General features: G+C 39.4%; 2 protein-coding genes across 4 annotated transcripts in view; one reads left to right on the top strand and one right to left on the bottom strand.

The window, feature by feature from the left end:
• Window positions 1-8,813: 8,813 nt before the first annotated feature.
• LOC121908396 (WW domain-containing adapter protein with coiled-coil-like) lies at window positions 8,814-20,141 on the bottom strand. Its single transcript, XM_042428359.1, has 13 exons — window positions 19,883-20,141; window positions 19,392-19,425; window positions 18,319-18,508; window positions 17,682-17,773; window positions 14,294-14,409; window positions 13,968-14,062; window positions 13,537-13,809; window positions 12,833-12,949; window positions 11,208-11,356; window positions 10,896-10,987; window positions 9,996-10,179; window positions 9,441-9,568; window positions 8,814-9,349 (listed from the first exon to the last, which is right to left on the bottom strand). The coding sequence occupies exons 1-13, from the start codon at window positions 19,921-19,923 to the stop codon at window positions 9,280-9,282; spliced, it is 1,581 nt and encodes a 526-aa protein (XP_042284293.1). The 5' UTR covers window positions 19,924-20,141; the 3' UTR covers window positions 8,814-9,279.
• The window catches only part of LOC121908395 (MAGUK p55 subfamily member 7-like), a 34,615-nt gene continuing 33,817 nt past the window's right edge, over window positions 20,134-20,931 (top strand). For 2 of the 3 annotated variants that reach the window (XM_042428354.1, XM_042428352.1), the window contains exon 1: window positions 20,134-20,214. In XM_042428354.1, coding sequence (XP_042284288.1) covers window positions 20,141-20,214 — 74 coding nt within the window. In that variant the 5' untranslated portion in view covers window positions 20,134-20,140. The remainder of the gene's footprint in view (window positions 20,215-20,931) is intronic. The other variant, XM_042428358.1, reaches the window with a different exon arrangement.

Here is a 20,931-nt window from a genome sequence, read left to right as displayed (position 1 = left end):
AAGTCATGTGATCAATTGTTAATTTAAATATACTGAATGCAGCAGCTTTAAAATTTGGGAAAAGATTAATAGATTATTCTGCTTCATTGGGACTTGATCAGATTTAAATGACATCATAAGATAACCCCACAGCTGTCATCAGACTGTGATTCAAATATTTCTAAACCCTGATTAGTGGACGGAAATATGTGAAATCATGTTTCTCCAACAAGCCCCGTCCCATTCAAACCAGTGAAGAGAAAACAGACAGAAATTTCTAATGTGAAATAACCCAAAGTTTGGCAGAAAATATTGTGTTCATAAAGGAAATCATGGCTCATACAGTAGTAACGAGAAAAAAGTTTGGTAACACTTTCTATGATGCCCATGTATATAATGCATCATAAACATACTTATAATGCATTATAATCTTCTTATGGTACTGTATAATTATAGTTACAATTGCTCATAAATATTCATAATGCTATATAATCATAACTCATTATAAAACATTTTATAATGACTTATAAGGTCAAGTATCATAATACTTCAACTGTATTACAACTATGAGAATTATAATACATTATGATCCTTCCAAAGAAATGTCAGCAAGTGACCAGCAATTATGAAGTATTATGATACTTGACCTTATGTCATTATAAAATGCTTTATAATGTGTTATGATTATTGTTATAAAGCATTATGAATATTTGAGTGCTTACAACTATAATTATACAGTGCTGTAAGCAGGTTATAAAGTGTGTAAGTATGTTTATAATGCGTTACAGACATGGGCATCATAGAAAGTGTTACCAAAAGTTTTCAGGGCCTTTAATAGTAGTAGTATTATTCATCTTTAAAAAAAAAAAAAAAAAAAGAGAGAGAGACCATTATGTGAACACAGAAAACATCATTTTCATATCAGGTTTTGCTGCCAACACCACTGTTCCACATCACATCTAAAGTTGCTTCTAGGAATCAGTTGGCCTGGGATAGTAAATCACAAGATTGCTTGCGACCATCAAGCCACATGTTACACTAATGTAGAAATGATCATGAAAGCTAGAGCTGAAGTCTTTACAGCACATGTGCTGCATTAGTTGGAGATGCTGCATAATGACACATGTCCCAGTCTCACCTCACATGTCTCAATGACAGTCGACACGATGTGAGCTTTAAAAGGCATTGGCCACCAGCTCTCTCATTTATCAAAAGTTTTACAAAGTCAACCAAAGCAAACCCCCTCTGTCGATGTTGAGTTCAGTTTGAGGGGAGATCGGTCACTTTAATGTGACCCCTCTGGCTGTGACGATGGGAGAGTAGTAGGGAGTCAATGATGTCGGGGTTGTAAACGGTCAGTGGAAGGGTGAGGAGGATGATATGCACACAGGAGAAAATTGGGCGATTAAAAAATGAGGAGAAAGGGTGAGATCAGGAGAAAAGCCAGAGGGGTGAGGTAAGAAAAGAGGTGGACAAAGGTGGGGTGGAGAGGGAACAGGGCTAATTGAAGAGAGGTGGGGAGGAGCAGTGAATAGAGAAACGGGGCTAATGGCTGAGCTCACAGCTGGTTCACTTGGAACAGTGGGACCCATAAATAAATGTGTGACAGCGATAAATATAGTATGACAGGTAATCAGCACGGTTACCCATGTCCCCCAAGGACACCGCTGGCGAAAGGGACCATAGGACACCGGGACTGCCCGGTGTCTCACACACTCTGACAGATGAGAGGCTGATTGAGGTTCAGTGTGTGAGGAGACGATACAAAATCCCCAGAGGAGAAGAAGCCGAACCCAGTGAAGGTACAAGTAGATGAAGATGACCTTTAACCTGCGCTGTATGAAGCAAACACTGAGGGATCGAAGGCTGCAGAGATGGGATCTATCAATCATCCGGTGCAGAGAAATATTGGTTGTTATATAAGGTGACAGTGATCAAGCCTATCAGGGTTTAAGGAATGATATAACGTGCAATGTTTCTGAGCTGCCTCATGGGCAAAGAGAGCAATATCTTGTCCAGAGTACCTTTGACAGAATTTTAAATTCCTGCTGATGGTTGCAAAAGAGTTCAACCTTGTAACATAGAGTGATGAAACATGTCAGTAAAAGTTGTTTAACAAAAGTGGAAATAAAAAGTGACATTGCAATACACTTTTCCACATTTACTACTACATTGTAATAGTTTGAGAATTACTTTTGCCTCATTTCTTTTATAGTTGCATTTTTATAGTATTGTCTCACATGAGAGGAAATCTCCCAACGGGCTTGTGATCAGAGGGTTTACACACCACGGTGAAGCTGCTGCGCTTACTCTGCTGCTGTTGCTGGCAGGGAGAACTAGTGTAGCCAAAGATGATAAGAAAGGAGATGTACAAGCAGTCAAGAAGCCTGGAAGATGCTTTTGAAAAGGCTTCACCTTTAGAGGAAACACCTGCAGTGGACAGTAGTAGCAGAACCAGAAAACCTCTGAACAATGCTCTCACCCAAGCTGCAGTAGAAGGGACTTTTGATACAGTATAACATTAATCAGTGCTTTAAAAGGGTGACAGAGAGACAGGTGAACTGGGTACAGAGGGTGATGATGGCCCAGCATGTCCTCCTTGTTTTCCTGGAAAGGCACAAGGGACATTCAACAAGCACCTCAACAATTACCTATGACCTGCATCATTATGGAAACATTGACCCTATCTTGACCTCAGTGATTCAGAGGCTGTAGGCTTGACAGGGATCAATGGAGAGCAGGGTTTACCATCCCTCACCATTAATGTGGTGAAACATTCAAATGTATCACTGAGCTTGAGATTCAGCATCAGCTGTGATTCCAAAAGCAAGTGATGAACTTTTGTATCCACACAAATATACTGCAATTTATTTAGAGGGGAACTATACCAATTTTACACATCAAAGTCTGCTTACAGGTCTTGGGGTGTAGCCTACTACTGCATATGTGATAAAAATGTGCTTTCACTATGGTTCCAGAAGGAGCTGCACATAAACTGATAAATTGCTGTGATGTCAGTTCGGGCATTGTAATGAAAAAAAATCTGGAGATGTGGAGTTCAAAAGAAGTGAGGTCACCAGATCTTTGTCTCTCTGCTACATTAGCCGATACTAGCACAACACATCCGAATCTCTGAACGAACCATCAGCGATTAAGTGGCATTTTGGGTAATGTAGGCCAGATTGTGACAAGGAAGAGGAATGCCTGGAGTAAAAAAGATGATATCTCTGGTTCTGCTACATCGATTTTGATCTCTTTTTTTTTAATCCTCAGTCCAACAATGTTATATTCAGAGTAAATCGGAGTATTTGCTGTAGATGCTCAAAAAGACATGTCTGAATACAAACCTGAAAGGAAAAAAATATTTATAACTGAGTCTTTCAGGATAACTTTCAAGAGGCAATTAACACATAACAATTTGGTTTTGGCAATCAGATAAAAATAAATAAATGAGATAGATAAAGTCTTAATTATCTTAGGTCAGACCAATCTTAAAATGAATTGTTCCACTCTGAGTCATAGATCACATAATGAATTGAATGGGTTTTTAATTGTGTTTACTGCTATGCTAGTGATGAAGCTGGAACGGAAAGTGGAGACTGTTGCAGATTGGTTATTAATGAGAGCGGCACACTGCAATCTCTGGCATGCTCCATGCCTTCTGATAACTACAAGAAGATTAGGTGTGGGCTCTTCTGTGTTATGATTAAATGGTAATAAATGAAATGGAGGGTAAAATTTGAATACACAATACACAGTTTAGTAGAGTGTAAAGAAAATTCATTGGTTCCAGTTCTCAAAGGGGCCAATGCTGACCAGTGCAAAAGTATAGAAAGGTTTTCCTTTGTTGGATGTGAAGCCTCAAACTTCCCCCACAGCAAGGCAACAAAACGTTATATCAACAACAGTAATGTTCAACTCAGTGAAAAACAGCAATACTCTGGTTTTCTCATGCTCATTCTTGCAATTCATTGCAATTGAAGAGATCAAACATATGTGCCAACAGAAGACACAAACACATCTTTCTACCCATTAAAGCTGGTCAGCCTTAGTGCAACAAATCTCCAGTGAAGGACTAAGTTTGCTTGATATGTTAAAAGAGGAACATGAACACTATGTTAGTGAACATGTTTTTAAGTTGTAAGTCATTAATAAATTTATATGCAAACATGATCAGCTACCATCAAGTGTACGCGCAGTCTGCTGGATGTTTAATTCTCTGAAGGGGATCTCATCAAGCCATGCAGATGTTACCGGTGCCAGACCTAGGGGGAATCTGGACCGGCAGCAAAGGTTACACAGGCAAGGGTGCACTATGTAGCCAATAATGTGCATTAATAAGGGAGAGAGCCAAAGTTAGCGTCTTGCTCTAGCCGATGCTCATTTAATATTTAACACAACAGTATAAAACTACATATTTCTCAGTTACGTCAGTTTCCTGAAACCTGCTGCTTCAAAGTTCATATTTCACATTCACACCAAAACATGTTACAGAAATAGCATGAATGTTGAAACCAAATTGACAATAAACAGTATAAAACATTCTGTCTAAAGAAAAATAACTTCACACGAATTTAAAATATGACTTACATTTCTAAATAAATAAGAATATGCTTAACTAAAATATAATGTACTTTATATATAAAATATAATTTAAGATATATATGTAAGAAATATGTATATTTATTATTATTTTAACCTATCTTAACACCACAGTTACACTCATCCTACACTGATATAACGTGTACAGGACCTTTCAGCAACATTAGCATAACACTCACCTGCACTTGCACTTAACCTCTTGACAAAATGGCGCGACTCTGCCTTGTTAACGAGCGACCGGAAGTGAAACTGGCTTGAATATAGCGTCTCTATTTACCATTAACTCGCGACTGACTGGCTTATACTCTAAAACAATCTTTTAAACACATTTTTTATATGTTACCACATGCAAAGGTCTGAAACTTTCACTGACAAAATAGTAGAAAACCGAAATTCACGGAGGTAAATATTCTCAATGGCGGCGCCCACGAAAACACACAGCAACAAAAATACGTTCCAAATACATCTCTAAAATATGTCACAACTTCACAGAACGATTTGCAATGCATTTACATTAGCTAGTAAACAGAGCTAATCATAGAAAAGCAAGTTTTAACATACCTGTGGATTAATAAGGGAGAGAGCCAAAACTAGCGTCTTGCTTTAGCCGATGCTTATTTAATATTGAGCTGCGCATGAGCAGAGCAGGTAAGCGTGAGCTCCTTCAGGTATCCACAGTGGCATTAGAGCGCTGTCCACTGACATCTTTGAGTATTGACCTGATGTCAAAACTGTATAAACAGAGTTAGATTAGTTCAAATAATTAGGGGGTGTCTGTTTACATAAAAAACTTAGCATGTGGCATTTCCAACCCATTACACAGATATATTTGTTTTATTTGAGATATCCTTCTGAGATTTCTGCCTTTACTCCAATATAACTTAGGTGACTCGGATTTTGTTTGTGGCAAAAATAAGTTCAAATTCCAGAAACAATATTGACGTTACTCTAGATAATCCACAGATTATACTGTCAGCAGTAAGATGGAATAATTTCGGTAGAAAGTTGTTCCATTGAAAACTGTTCACAATGAAGTTTGCGGATTATTATTAGTAACATCTAGTGAAAGTTTCTTGAACGAGATAAGGCTTTCACTTTTTTAAAGTCCATCTGAAATCACATTTAATCATCCCTCTTTGCAGTCAAAAATAATGTCAACGTGTTTTTTTAAATGTATTGTTAATAGTTTTGTATTATTAGAATGAAGAAAAAAGATTCTTTGGGGAAAAATCAGAAATGCTCATTCTTGTCTCAGCCCTCTGGGGGGCATGTCACTGTGTTTGATTCACATTAGCTAGCAGGCTACTGATTTTACACTGTACGGAACAGAGACAAAGTAATCAAAGTGCTGCTGCTATACGTCATGGACAGACAGTGTGTTGCTAACATGGATTTTCAAGAGCAATGACCAAACCAGCATCTAACTGGTCAGGTATGCAGGTATGTTTACATGCTGTTTGATGTGCTGTAGCTGAGAAGCTAATTAGTTATCTATCCTGCAAACTTACATTAGCCGGGCATTTTTCCCTGGTGAATTTGTTTGTTTGGCGGCTCGTTCAACAAGCTAAGGTGTAGGACAAGAGATGTGTTCATGTTTGTAAGTTAGGTAAGGAGACTTTAGCAGGAAAGCTAATGAGGGTTGTTGTTCAGAGTCTGTGGCTCTTGTGTTGTGTAGCAGGATGCTATCAGGCTCAGTGTGACCGTCTGCTCTGCCTACGATAGAACGCCATGTTATCGCTTAATGTGAGATTCGATTTGCTGTATCGAAATAAGGTCTCCGTTTATCCATCTAATTTAAAATATAAATTTCTCCCTTTTGGTTTCCGATTTAAGAAGTGATTTAAGAAGATATGTATACTGTAGTAGACAAAAAAGGCAGTTTAATTTCAGTTGAACTTTAATGCTCTAAGCACCTCATGAAATTCCATTACCGTTACCATTAGAGGTAAGTGAGAAAATATATATATATATATATATATATATATAAAACTTGGTGAAACAAACCTTTAAGAAAAGAATCTTTGGTTTATAGATTACTGAAAATTCAATATACAGTATATTTAGTTTATCACTATTAGAGTTAGGCTGATGACTGCTGACTAAACATTAGCTCATTATTAGTTATTGGCATAAATGTAACAAAAAATTACAGTTCATAAATGCCCGATATGTTTAAGGTAATTTAAAACAGTAACACCATTACATAGTTTGTCCACCAGAGAACACTGACACTATTTTTCAGCTGTTAATGTCGTAGTACAATGCATAATACCACATTTAAGGGTTCATTGTCAAAAATATTTCTGTAATGTGTTTATGTAAAACAAATGACAACTGGTTGATATATTATCAGACTTTTAAACAATTAAATATCAATAATCTTTTGGGTTACTATTATTATTACTTTGTGAATCTTCTTAAGCTTCATGAGGATATTGTTATGGAGCCATTGGTAAAAGTTGCAAGAACTGCACCTGAGGAGAGAAAAAAATCACATGCGCATACAGTAAGTATTTTAGTTATTTTAAGGTATGACCCAGCTGAAAACAGTGTTTGTTGAGTGTGTAAATGAGGACAAAGCAGAAGGCCCACAAGCTCACTGTGGAGCTGTGCAAGCAGAAAAGCTGCTGAGGTGTTCTAACTAAAAGGCCATGGTCAATGTCATCCAACATATACAACATTTAAATAGTGAAATAGTATTTTCCACTGTTTTTCATCATGCTCTTGTCTTGTCAATCGGCAGCTCTGTATTATTATCATCCATCATCTGTGCACCTATGCGTGTGTATTGCCTAAGAATTGGCCAAGAACCCCAACACGGGTCAACTCGATTCTGATTTTATCCACCTTTCTGTTTAGGCTACATTTTATGTGTGACATATACAGTAATAGGTTTTTAATCTGATAGAGGAGAGAGAGCAAAAATACACACATTGACTGAAGATAAGATTGCTTACTGTCACCATCTTGTGGCGAGAGCAGGAGCTGTCTTCTAGATACACAGCAGATACTCCATTAATACTCGATAATTCTCTAAGCCTCTGGGGAAAAACTTCACCTGACTAGTAATTAACAAACTGGATCTTCTGATCCTGATGCTCAAAGCTGTCACCCGAACCCTCCTCTGGATCCATAATAGCATACTTTAATTTAGAATTCGTCAGGAAGGGCATTAAGCACACGCACATAACCTTAATCAAAGTCTAAAGCAGCTGAACTGTAAGTAAAAGTTAAACAGGAGGTGTGGTATAATATTTTATTCTCATATTTTATGGAATACAAAGCCCCCCCCCACCCCCACCCCTTCCCCAACCCCACCACCCACCCCTCCCCAAAAAAAGTGTGCACATCAGATCTGGTGGAAACTATTCAAGGACAAGGAAAAGAACAGCTGAGAGACAAAAGGAACTCGCTTTGTGGGTGTAGAAGTGTACGACTGCAGTTTAATGTGATCTTTCCTGTTTATATAAAAAGTATACCGTCTCGTCATGAATGAACCCTTCAAGGAAGCCGCCAAATCTGGCAAGAGTCAGCTGATAAAAGGGCTGCAGCCATGACGGCTGAACAAAGACAACAATGAAACAAAACATGAGTTTCCTTCTTGAAAGAAAATTTTTTTTTTCCATTGATCTTTTCTGTTATGACTACAAGGACGTAATCAATCATGTGCAACAATAATTTACATCAATGTAAATTCAGTCACTTTGCTATTCTTTTACACAATCTCTTGCTACGCTGCACACAGGAATGAAGTATTTCCCCAATTGGACTTGGAGGACAACAAAATGTTGACAATTATACAAAAAAAAAAAAAAAAAAAATTCGCAGAAGGGAACAGCCAGCAGGGCTACAACTGAATACAACCTCATATGTACTAGCAGCCAACCTAGGTCCAATAATGTAGGCTTTCGCACAATGGCTCTGAAACATCTGGAGTGTGTTTGACATAACTAGCCATAACTTCCCAGTGAATTTGCACTACTGGAACCATAAAGCAGATTCCCATCAACTGGGATGAAACAACTGAAGCACATTTAAGCATTTTTCAGAAAGGTCTGGTCGCTTAATCTCATGTCAAGACATGTAAAACCGATCCAGCTCCAAGACACACCGGGATGGCGAAATCACTGACGAGTATAGTGAATTAAAAATAACATTAGTAACATCACTGCCATTGAATCCATAAATCTCAATGCATGACTCACCATGAGTGACAAAGTCCATTTCAGAAGTTCAATTATAAGATGTTTTAGTTTATTTTTCCAAGAATGAATTGTAATCTTTTCCTGACCACTACACATCAAAAAACACACCAGAAAACAAGTTAACCCGATACAATACACACAATCCAAGGTTCACAGTCCGAAAAGGTGCTGTCTGAAAAGAGCCTCAGGTCCTTTCTGTCCACTTGTTAAAGTGTCCGACTCGGTGAACCATCAGTTTCACCTTTCAACGAGAGCAATTCATGTGGTGGGACACTGGAAAAAAACAATTTTTTTTTTTAAAAAAGAGAAGAAAAGAAGATGTTCAGGATGATGGAGCTCCATGTTGTCAGTTGCCGTCTTCTAACAGCTTTTCTCTGTTGCTCTTACAGGGAGAATAAACAGGCTGTAGCAGCTCACTGTCCGTGCCTATTCCTCTTTCATTAAACATTATTTTCATCCATCCATCCCTGTCCTTCCATCTCTGGTCAGGTCCTCACACCATGTAGGAGTTCTGGTTCTTCAGCTTGTCCAGCTCTTTGCTCTGCTGCCTCAGAAACAGGATTCTGTAGTTGAGGGGAAAAAAAAAAATGTGAATGTGTGTGTATGATTATCAGTACATGAGCATGTCTACGTAAATGTAGTCATTTGCCTCACCTCTGTTCCCTCAGTGTGGCCTGAATTTCACTCACTCTGACCAGGGAGCGAAGGTTTTTCATCTCTGTGCAGATCTCTGACATGTACAGACTGCCCATGTTGTGGATGTCCTCACGCAACCGAGCCGCCTGACAGACAGAGTTGAGGGCTTATTGTTAAATTAGGACAACAGTGTTATTTTGTACAACATATGCAGTAAACCTGCCGTACAAGGAACAAATTACCTCACTGATGCATTTTAGATTTAAACACGACTTAAGCTCTATAGTTATACTATCAGGCTGTAGCTGTAATGCTCATTGCATGATGGAAAACTAAATGATTAGATGGAGAAAAGAGATTCTAACCACTAGTGGGACAAAAGATGTAAAGTTTAGCTTTAGGGGGGCATCTGAGAAAAGGCTATGTTGATACAAAACAAACAAATATCAAAACATCTAGCCAATCTCAGCGACTGTAGACTGATATTAATGCTACGCTTCACATTGCTCAGTTTTACATGAAAGTCAAAGTCAACAACAAACGAGTGTTTGTGCTGTATCTGAAGGACTCTACCTGTTTCTCAGTGGTCTCTGAAGGCCATCCTTGGATATGTCTGATGAGACTCTCATCAAAATGAGCAGCCAGGGTGGGAGTGAAGGAACTGGGGGCATCAGCCTGGGTTTGACTGGTGCTGCTGGAAGGGACGTGGGGCAACGCGGCACCGGATATGCTTGATCCAGTGTACAGGATCTCCTGGCTGGTAGAGCAGAGAGAACTGATCAATATTTCCTAATGCTGGAATACTGATGTTTTGGCAGATTCATCAGGAGTATTACAAATTATTCCATATATAGAGTTCATTTGTTCCTGTTAATTATTGTGTCAGCGCTGCTCATCATATTTTGATGATACTTGAATAACAAACCTCTCATCAATGTATTACAGCTCTTAACTGCCATGATAAGCCAAGGCGGGGTACTATAATTATATGCCAAAAAAAAAAGGAGCTGCATCATCAGAATATGATAAAGTGTTGTTGGTTTTTTGTGTTACGACTCAACTTTGGATTCATGCAGCAACACATTTCTTTCCCTACAGTTTTAAGCCACCTCAACTGAGAAATGAATATAAAAATCACATATCAAATTACACTTAAAAACAAGTCTTTCCATTACCATTACTCCTAATGATACACTGTCAACAGTTTTCATTTTTCTGCTGTAGAAAGTCTTTTTTTTTTTTTTTTTTTTTTAAAGGGATGTTGCTGCTGATTTTTTAATACAAGAAAAATACAAGAAAACAAAAAACAAAACTAGACAAGTGAGAAAATATGCTTTTTTTGTAATTTGGGCAAACTGACTTTTTAATCTGAAAGCCTTTGTGGCTTTTTATTTGTTCGCTTTAACTCCAAGGAATCAGTGACCACAAATAGAAAGTGCTGATGAATTAAGTTATTTCTACTGTGGAAACTACCTTCTCTGCTGGAGAGTCCTGGGATCTTCTGGACGCTTCTCTGTGGTCTGAGCCATGGGGGCTGAGCCTTGCTTACCTGAAGACATACTGCCCTGATGAGCCAAGAAAAGATTGCAAGAGAAGGAAAAAAATGTCAATGAAAACACAGGGCATGTGGTGGAAAACATAATAGATAAGGTGGCAGAAAGAGGGGCAGCCATAACAAGGTTGAAGAGAGAGACAGCGAAAAAGAGGATGTGAGTCAGTGTAACACATAAACACTTCTATTCTTCATATGAGATTTTTCTATGCTGCTTTAATACTGGTGCTCACCCTGGTTTGTGAGGACGCAATGCTGCCGGGGTGCACGCCCAGAAGGGATTTCTGGTTGCTCTGCGGTGTGCCGTTTCGTGGTGAGACGTACGGTCGTGGTGATGATGCATCTGACGTCAGAGACACAGGGGACTGACTGGAGTGCTGGGCTGCAGGGGTAGAATCAGTACAGAGTGATGGAGGATCATTACAATGCTTTCCTTTGATGCAACACACACACACACACACACACACACACACACACACACACACACACACACACACACACACACACACACACACACGTAAATACAAGCTTTTGGCCTTGATGAATAACAAGAAATGTATCAACACTAGCAATACTTTATGAAAACCAAAAGCCTGCAGTAGTCCTTGCTAGGGGTAGATATTAGCAAACGTGATTGGTCGGTTAGGCAACTTGAAAACTAGCTAAAATAAAAAGCTATAGTCATAGAATATGAGGGCCCTCAGGTTGAATTCTGCTAAAACAGTCTGGTACACTTTGTTACAGCTGGAGGAGGGCGAGATTCACTGGAATACACCTTTGTTATTCTACAAAGCTGATGTCAACCTGAAAACCCCTCACACAATACACACAGTTAAAGGATGTGTACACATTTTTTTCAGGTCTGTCTTAAAACAACAGTCAGGTGCCCATATGGAGATCCAAAGAGGTTTTTCTTGCCATAATCATTCCTCCTGTTCATACCGGCCATTAAAGACACCCACGGCTGCTATTATTATTATTATTAGTCATATTTCTATTATTATCATCATTGTTATTATTGTTGTGCTTCTCTATGTCTCTCTGTGCCCTCGCCGCCTCTCTCTTTCTCTCTCAACCCAACTGGTCAAGGCAGATGGCTGCTCACCGAGAGCCCGGTTCTGCTTGAGGTTCCTTCCCGTTAAAGGGGAGTTTTTCCCTTGCTGCTGTCGCCAAGTGTTTGCTCGTGAGGGAATGTTGGGTCTCTCTAAAAATAAAGAGTACGGTCTAGACTTGCTCTCTGTGGTGATTTGGTGCTATATGAATAAAATTGAATTGAAATGAAAAAGATCCCTTCCTACTGTGCTTTCAATGTAAGTGATGGGGGTTAAAATCCACAGGTCTTGCTTTGTGTGAAAATGGAGGGAATTTTGTACTAAAAAGACAAACTTTAGAGGATGTCCACTTTATTTGCCTCATTTGGATGGCTGCAGACTCATATTAGCTTCAGATAAACGTTTGAGTGCGTTTTTGCTCAAAACGAGGACTGACCCCATCACTTACACTGAAATCACATTAGGAAGGGATCATTTAATGACCAGTGTGAACAGGAGGAATGATAAAAGTAACCAAAACCCATTTCAATGTTCATTTGGGCACCTGACTGTTGTTTTGGGACAGATGTTAAAAAAAAAAAAAAAAGTAAGCCTATCCTTTCCTTTCATGAAATGTAGAATTTCATTGCCAGAAGGTCAATAACAACATATGGGTTTCAGACTGAGGTAAACAAACTGATTTATCAGGATAGAAACAGCAGGATTCTTTTAAAAAAAAAAAAAAAAAAAAAAAAAAAAAAAAAAAAAAAAAAAAAGGAAGTTTAGTTTGTGATAGCAGATGGTGAGAAAGAGCGAGGAGATCGTACCTTGGTTGGAGTGCTGAGCAGCTGAGAGCAAAGCAGTGACGTTGAAAGCAGGTCCAGCAGTGAGGAGCTTATGAAGCACAGACCGCAAGGAAGCTTGGGTGACAGCAGCTGCCAAGACTGGAGGGAGGAAAGAGGAAATGTACACACGTACACACACGCACGCACGCACACACACGCACACGCACACACACAGGTGAGTGACCAAAGACACGCAGGTGAGTCCACGACCATGCACAGTTAAGTTGGAAAACACAGTGAAGATAAGAAACAAATCAGTGGAAGGATTTTATCTTTTCACCAGCCACAGTAACTGGTTCTCTTCTATTTAACTTCTATTTAACTCAAGGGTTAAACAAGCATGTGTGTGCCAGGTTAACACAGGACAGCAAGAAATTTATCATAAATGACAAGAAGTGCACACCGTGCTAAGGTACAGCTGTGCGCAGTCGCCTGTTAAACAGGATCAAAACAAACACAAACACACACACACACAAAGGAAGGAAACACTGACATTTCAGTTGTTAACACAGGACTATCAATCAAAAGCTGTGTGATACATGCCATAAGGGGAACAGTTGGTGGCCCCACTATGAAGTAGAACCACTCATAGGAAATGTTAACGCGATGCAATAGCCATTTTGTTATCCGCAACCAGCACCAACAAGTTGCATTAAAAGCCACTTCCTATTAATTCCCATCCTCACCCTCATTGAGCTTAGCCATGTCCATGCTGCCGTTGTTCATCTGCAGAGTAGCCTGCAGCGCTGGCAGGAGCTGATGCAGGAGGGCCGGGTCCTGGAGCAAGGCAGGCGACTGGGATTGGACAGATTGAGGCAACTGCCCCGTAGAGGAGGAAGAGGAGGAGGGCATGGTGGAGGGGGTGGAACCTAATGCACCAGGAGCAGAGTTGAGGCTCTGAGAGGAAGAGGAGGAATGGCCGGAGTTGGATGCTGTGGACTGGTCCCCTGAAGTGGTCTCTGTGGCGACAAGCAGAGCAAGACAACATGGCACTGTTACTTAACACAATATTTTAAACACCAAACAGAAAAAAAATCTTGCCTGTATCTCAGATGTTTATTCAGAAAGTGATCAACAGAAGATGGCAACAAAGTCAGAAATTTAGCTTATGTCATACTTGTGGCTTTGTCCTGCAAGGCCTCTTGTCTGTAGTCCATGTCCCTGGGGAAACTGTTTGCCGCCATCTTGACTGAGTCTTTCTGTCGTTGTTCTCTGGAGGAGATAAAACAGAGTTTGAAAGCAACAGTTACAACGTGTAAGATGCACACTGCAGTTACACTGTATCCTAAGCTAATGAAATTCTGTTACGACCGGTGCACTGAATGCTCTTATAATGTATGATTCTGCATGACAAATCTTCATTTCTGTGTCAGATTAAAATTTCAATATTCTTGAATATTCTTTTTTGAAATGTAGGTTATAATTTCATTAAAGCGGGCTTGCCTCTCCAACAGGTCCTTGGGCTTCTCCCACTGGGAGACCTCAGTTCTACAGTTGTAGTAGTATTTCTTCCCAGAGGAGCTGATGTGTTCGGTCCAGTCGTCTGCTGGGTCCTGGTGCTGAGACAGACAGGGCCGGAGATGTTATAAAGGTTCAGAGACATTATGAACACATTAAAGTGTATCACAGAAAAAAAGATGAATGCAGACCTTATTCACGTGCAATGCAACAGATTCACTGTTCAAGCAATTTTGTCAGACAAATCATTTTGATTCGATAATGGAAGTGAGTGGAAACCAGTGGCTTTAGAAATGAAAAAATATGAAACACCACAGCACGGTTTAGGAAAAAAATCAGAAGCAATGTTAAGTAATGATTTGCTAGTAAATGGGTTGAAACTTGTATGGTTCTTTTAAAGGGACCAAATTATACTTTTTGTGATTTTCTGTTGTTTACATGATGTTATGATGTCAGATATCTATGCTAAACATGGTCAAAGTTCCAAACCTTAATATTAACATATGCAGACTTATTCTCTGCAAGTCAAAAGCCCCGGTTTAAACCTGCTCTGAACACTTTTTTTCTACCTTGCTGACAAGCTGACACATAACCATAAACAAACTTTGTTGCTAAGTGTTCTCAAGTTTCTCAATGTTCTCAACGTCAACTTCTCAATGTATTTGAGAAGTTGACGTTTCAAGTAAAGAACGAGAAAAAGTAGTGAAATTCTGCTCCTACGCTTGGTTTCATGGTTTGTTGACACAGTCGGAAGTCAGCCGAGCCTCAGCGTCCAGAAACTAACCAATCAGAACAGAGTGGGCTCATCAGGAGGGGGGCCTTATAGAGACAGGAACTAAAATGACCTGTTTCAGACAGAGGCTGAACAGAGGGGCTGCATAAATTGTCAGTATGAATTAAATTAGGAGTCTGAACTGCAAATCATGAAAAGATATTCAAGTAGAGGCCCAGATTTAAAATACAGACCCAGAAATATGCATAATATGTCCCCTTTAAGGATCATTTTATGACTTCAAATGTGATCACAACATGAGACAATCCTGAAGGAGGTTAACATCCCTCACTTTCCACCCTCAATAATGGATAAGGGCTTTTCAGTCTGGATAGGATTTGGTATGTTTAATATTAATGATCATATTTCTACTGATAATTCCAGTCATTCCAACAATTCCAGGACAGGTATAGTTTACTGTATTGTGTTTGTTTTCCCTATTTACCACTGCACAGTTTAAAACTGACCTGTTTTGCACAAGAGGCCTGGGCCCCAATGACTGGTATTTCATTGTACCTCCATGATACTGTTATTTCAGGATTTCTCTCTTAGAAAAGGAATAAGCATGTTTTAAGTAAGATAAATATGGACAGTAGTAGCAGATTAATACCATCAAAAAGGAATGTGATATCACATTGGTTGCTGCATACCTTGCAGTTTCACATTTTGCTTCTACCATAATAACAATATCATTATGGTAGAATCTCATCTCTGTCAAATAGAATCCTCTTTGATTTATCCGGGGTTTTCAATACGTATAATACTGCAGTGTTATGTCTAATCTCCTACCTTGAATCTATAGGATAGCACACAACGGATGGGAGTCGAGAACCAGTTCCAAATTGTCCAATCCATCAGCATCGTATGCCACTGAGCTCATCAATTCCTCTTATCGATGCCTGAGCATGTGATGTTGAAGGAAGGAAAAGGACGGAACTCAACTGCGAGGGCAGTGCAGCCTCCGGACTGTCTACAGCGCACACATGCTAGAGTTATCTTCAACTATCTTGTAATTCATCTTTGAAAAAGGGAGTGGTTGCAAGCATTTTTTGATTTAATGAGCAGATAATTACCTTTACGGGACAAACACGAAGTATACTGTGAACTTCCTACGCCGTCACTCAGAGACTAACGTTAGCAGAGCGGAGCAGCGATCAACGGTAACTAATGACACCGACTGACCAACACACACTGCAGCATTAAACAACTCAAACCAACTCTGAGGTGAGAAAAAGAAAATAGAAAATAACTTGGTGCCCAGTCTGTTTCACCTCAAAAACCCTGCGGCCGCTCAGAGTGTTGGACAATGATGCTTTCCCCTGAGCTAACGGTGCACTGCTGGAGACATAACATTAATAACACAACGGGGCACTCCTCATCCCTCTTATTTTGTTATTCTTATACAGGCAGGAGACTGTAAAATGCTTTCAAATTCATTCATTCATTAATTTATGCAGTTAACTTTTGGTTGTGGACCATTTATCTTATCTACCAGTTATGTTTCCTATATTTATCAGCATGCAAGGTCATTGACTAACAGTGGAGATAATAAAACCGTTGCATTGACACTGAAACCCTGTGTAGACCTACTTTTTTCCAACACAAAAAACTGATCAGGAATCAATAAGGGAATCAATAAAGAATGGGACTGATAAGCATAATCAATATTGGCATTGGTATCAATAAAATCTTAACAATTCCAATCCCTAAGCAAACTGATGTACCTTTGATAGTAAGAGGAGACAATAAACAAAGAGGCTTGACAGCTGCAAAAGTCAAACAAGGCTATTTAATTTTAGATTTTGACAACCGCAGGCCTCTGAAAGATGGACAATAATTTAACAGCTAATCAGATTGATCCGGGCTTATGAACTTCAATGCAATTCAGAGAAGAATAGATTGGCATAATTATGAGTAGGCCTTAATTATCAAAACAATATTTACTCTGTAATCCTCCTAAACCTGAACTGCAAAGCGCCTGTGCCTTCAGTCTCTTCCTTTGCTCCTCCGTGTCTTTTTCTTCTTTTTAAAATCACTCTTTATGTTGGATGCACAAAGGTGAACAAATGGGAAATAAACATGCTACCTTTGGCTACATATTTGAAACTAGCTTGCACAGTAAATATCCAGTCAAACCATGCTGCGTATGCACATGCAAAATTACATTAGTAAACCTTTTTTGTTTTGTTAATCTGTCATGATGTTGACTGTTGATAGTTTACTATGTTAAACCAGATGGTCTGTGTTCATTATTTTAGTAAATCAGTGTCAATCAGTGTCAAACCAGTTAAATATTGAGTATCCGGTCTTATTGCTCAGTATAATCACTGAGAAATAGATTCATCTCTCATTCACATGGACAAATGGCAAATCTTTTTAACAAGGAAGCTATAAATCTAATCAGATCATCTCCTCTATAAAGAGAGCCTGTTATATAAATATGAAGCTTCAATCATGCCCTGTTGTTGGTTCACAAAAATGCCTGAATACAGAGAGACTCTCCATAATGCCCTGCATACCATGTTCCTAAGTAGCGTGACAACAAATTGTTACAGGAAACGCTGAGGGTATAGCATCAGATAGCGCTGGACAACGTCTTACCCTGTCTGCAGGCTTGCTCTGAGTCGCATGCGAGTCGGAGCCATGGTGGGAGCTGTTGTTGTGAGAGTTCTCCTGAGGAGAACCGCTGGTCCCTGCAATGAAGCCATTTATCAAGTAACAGAAAATACACAGTGTTCTAAGCTGCAGAGGACTAAATCCACCCTGACAGCTGCAGCCACCAAGTGAACACTTTTTCGTTGCATTTTATTGTTTTAGATCAGCATTATTTACATTTGAGCAGTAATAGCAATACTGTAAACTGATGGCAATGAGATGACAAAATGAGCCAAAGCTTTATTTTGTCCACTTTGACAGCTTCTAAGTTAATGTTTTGCTTTTCATCAAACTCCGCACTTACGTATCCTCAACAGTGTTAAGAATTAGAGTGCATATATGACAAACAAGTCCACACAGCATGTCAGCAATCAACACAGAAAAAATGTCAAGGTCAAGTTGGTGCAATAAAATTCACATTTCGAAGTTGAGGTTGAGAGCCATTAGTTTTCCAGCAGCCACAAGCATTTGATGTTTTCTATGTGTCTCAGGTTACTACAGCACCAAGATGCTGTCTTTCCCTCATTACAACCCTTAAAAGTAAAACTAAAAAAATGCATGCATTTGCAAGACCACCACTTACCATTTTTTCCTCTAACTGTGTGGGAGGTCTTTGCCTTGCCATGTCCTGTGCCGTCTGCATGTCTGCTGACAGGACTTTCGTCTGAGCGTCGCAGCATCTTGTAAGGGGGTGTGGGATCCGACGAGCCATCACGCACCTTTTCGTAACGGTGAAGGCTGCTGGACTGGCTCTTTGGCTGAGATTTATGGGTCTAGAAAGGATAAGCATACACTTACCAAACCGACACTGGTGCAGTTTTCTTCACACACGCTCGCTCATAACTAAGTTTCCTTGTGGATGTATTGAGGTCTTGCTGAGGACATCCAACATCACTTAGAGTTATAGTAAAGAAACATCAAAACTGCAATCCATGAAAATAAGTAACAGTTGGAGTGGAGGAGTTGAATTTGACATCTTCAGACTCATGGAGCATGAGATGTTGTGATTCCAGCTAGACATTATGACATAACATTTGGCTGCCAAAAGAAACAACTATACCAGAGAGGTAGTACTTTGGCTTCAGTGTTTGTTCAATGTATGGGGGAAATGTATGTGTTTGCAAGGCCTGTATTTTATTTTTTACAAGGTCTTCACAGTCTCAACTCAAGAATTAAACTACACAGTTAAGACATAAGGAGTCTATTTTGTGCTCAGTGATTTGTAGATCCACTTGTGAACTACTCGAATGCAGCAGGCTATGACTTTGTTATCTTTTGCTTATTTTGTTAAAATGACTGTGAAATGTGTGTTTCTGCATAAAATATACAAATTTGCATAAAGCCAAGCTTCTTCGACTTAAAACTTTTGTTGAGTGTAGCCTTCAGGAAGAACTACACTGGTGTATAAATGTATCCCTCCTTGACAAGCCAGATGGTGAATATTCCAATAAGTCAATGTATAGAATATCTTCAGTGGTTTATTTTGCTTAACTGGAGCTGGGTTAGTTAGTGAGACCTGACTCACTCCATGGATATAAAAAAGTATGAGTGGGGTTTCCCTAACAGCAATATAACAAATTAATGATTATCTGAATGGAAACGTATTTGACACCTTGATTAGCCACGTTAGTGTTGAGTGGCAGGTTGAAGTCATACCTGATAGGATTGTGAATCCCTTCTGTCGGTGCACCTGTGTAGACACAAAGAACAAACGTTACTGAAAGACACTTTACACTTGAACTGCTCGTTTTCTTGATTTAGCAACACATTTTTATCAAACACATCTTAGCCAATTAGCTACTGTTAGCTAAGTTAGCTTAATTGCCACTTTAGCAACAGCTGCTTGCTTATCTTGTCACTTACAGCAAATAAGTAATGATGTTTAAAAAGATATGCCGCAAAATGTGTTGAAAATAAGCACGGCTTATAGTTATATTGTCAGTTAGCTATCGTTACGTTAACATTAGTGGATTACCTAGAGAAAATACCCGGAATTCATCGCCTATTGCAGGCAAACTGCTAGCTAGTAGCGCCGATAGCTAACGGTTACCAGTAAACATAAATAACCGACTTAACGGTTGCAAATCAAAAAATGAGCTACACCCGAGGGCTAATTATTCTAACGTGGAGGTTTGTGCTTAATTTACCCATCGCTGACTCTTGTTGGTTTCCTTGCATACATCACCATCAAGGCCGTGGTGATGTGTGTGTGTGTGTGAGGGGGAACCGTGGCCTTCTGTCGATCTATCTGCTCTTTCACTTCTCTCTTTTCTTCGGCTTCTTGGACTCAGTCTTTCCTTCCCAACAGACACCTACACGCCGCGCAACAAGTACCAGCACTGCATAGCGGCTGGTCTTTAATCAGAACCACCCTCAGTGCATCATCTGGCATGTAGTCACGGTGTATGCTTGGCTCGGGCCGATGTAGCTCAGCAGAAAGCAGCAGAGGCAGGAGGAAACGGAGAAGACGGACTGCGAGGTAATGTTTAGCTAGAAGACGAGTTCCGCTCTTCCCTTTCAAATTATCAGTGTCATTATAGAAGGTGCAGTTCACCTTCATGCACCAACATACCTGACACACCAGGACTACTGTCAGAAACAAGCACTGTGTTAACTTGTCTCTTCTCAAAACATTATTAGTTATGTACTTAATGTCATCTGAAAAAAACAGATTATTATTATTTTAGGAAAGGTACAGCTAATTACATATAGTTTTCTTTAATACAAATTGCAGCTTTTATCCCAAGTACAGTCTTTCCACAAAGCCCTCAAAATGATTGACAGAGCTAATACTTCCATCTATTAAAGGTGCAGTGTGTAGGATTTATTGACATCTAGCAGAACGGACTTGGCAGAAATGAAATATAATATTCATAAGTATGTTTTAATAAGTGTATAATCACTTCAAAATAAAAATTGTTGTGTTTTCGTTACCTTAGAATGAGCCCTGCAATCTGCAACCTCATGGCTAGATGCCACTAAATCCTACACACTGGTCCTTTAAAACTGCATAGTCAGAATTGGGTGCTTTTGACTGGGGTCCCCCAGGACCCCAATACATTGGTATTTTTAAAAGCACTAATTAAAACAGAAACAGAAAACAATGATGTGAAATCATTAGGAATGAAAAATTGGAATGATAGAATAAAGCACCAGTGAGATATAACAAAAAGTATACCTCTGGGGTCTGTCTTAT

The sequence above is a fragment of the Thunnus maccoyii genome, chromosome 12 (assembly GCF_910596095.1).
Source record: "Thunnus maccoyii chromosome 12, fThuMac1.1, whole genome shotgun sequence".
Lineage (NCBI taxonomy): Eukaryota > Metazoa > Chordata > Actinopteri > Scombriformes > Scombridae > Thunnus > Thunnus maccoyii.
Note: the sequence above shows the minus strand (reverse complement) of the source record. Positions and strands in the feature narration are given on the sequence as shown.

Bases quoted from the DNA above. Each gene is read 5' to 3' on its own strand.
- LOC121908396 (XM_042428359.1), bottom strand. From the start codon at position 19,923: ATGGTGATGTATGCAAGGAAACCAACAAGAGTCAGCGATGG. The intron at 9,569-9,995 runs GTAGAGTCCTTC...TCTGTCTGTCAG, and splicing joins CAGAGACCACTGAGAAACAG to GCGGCTCGGTTGCGTGAGGA. The intron at 9,350-9,440 runs GTGAGGCAAATG...CCTCAACTACAG, and splicing joins GCCACACTGAGGGAACAGAG to AATCCTGTTTCTGAGGCAGC.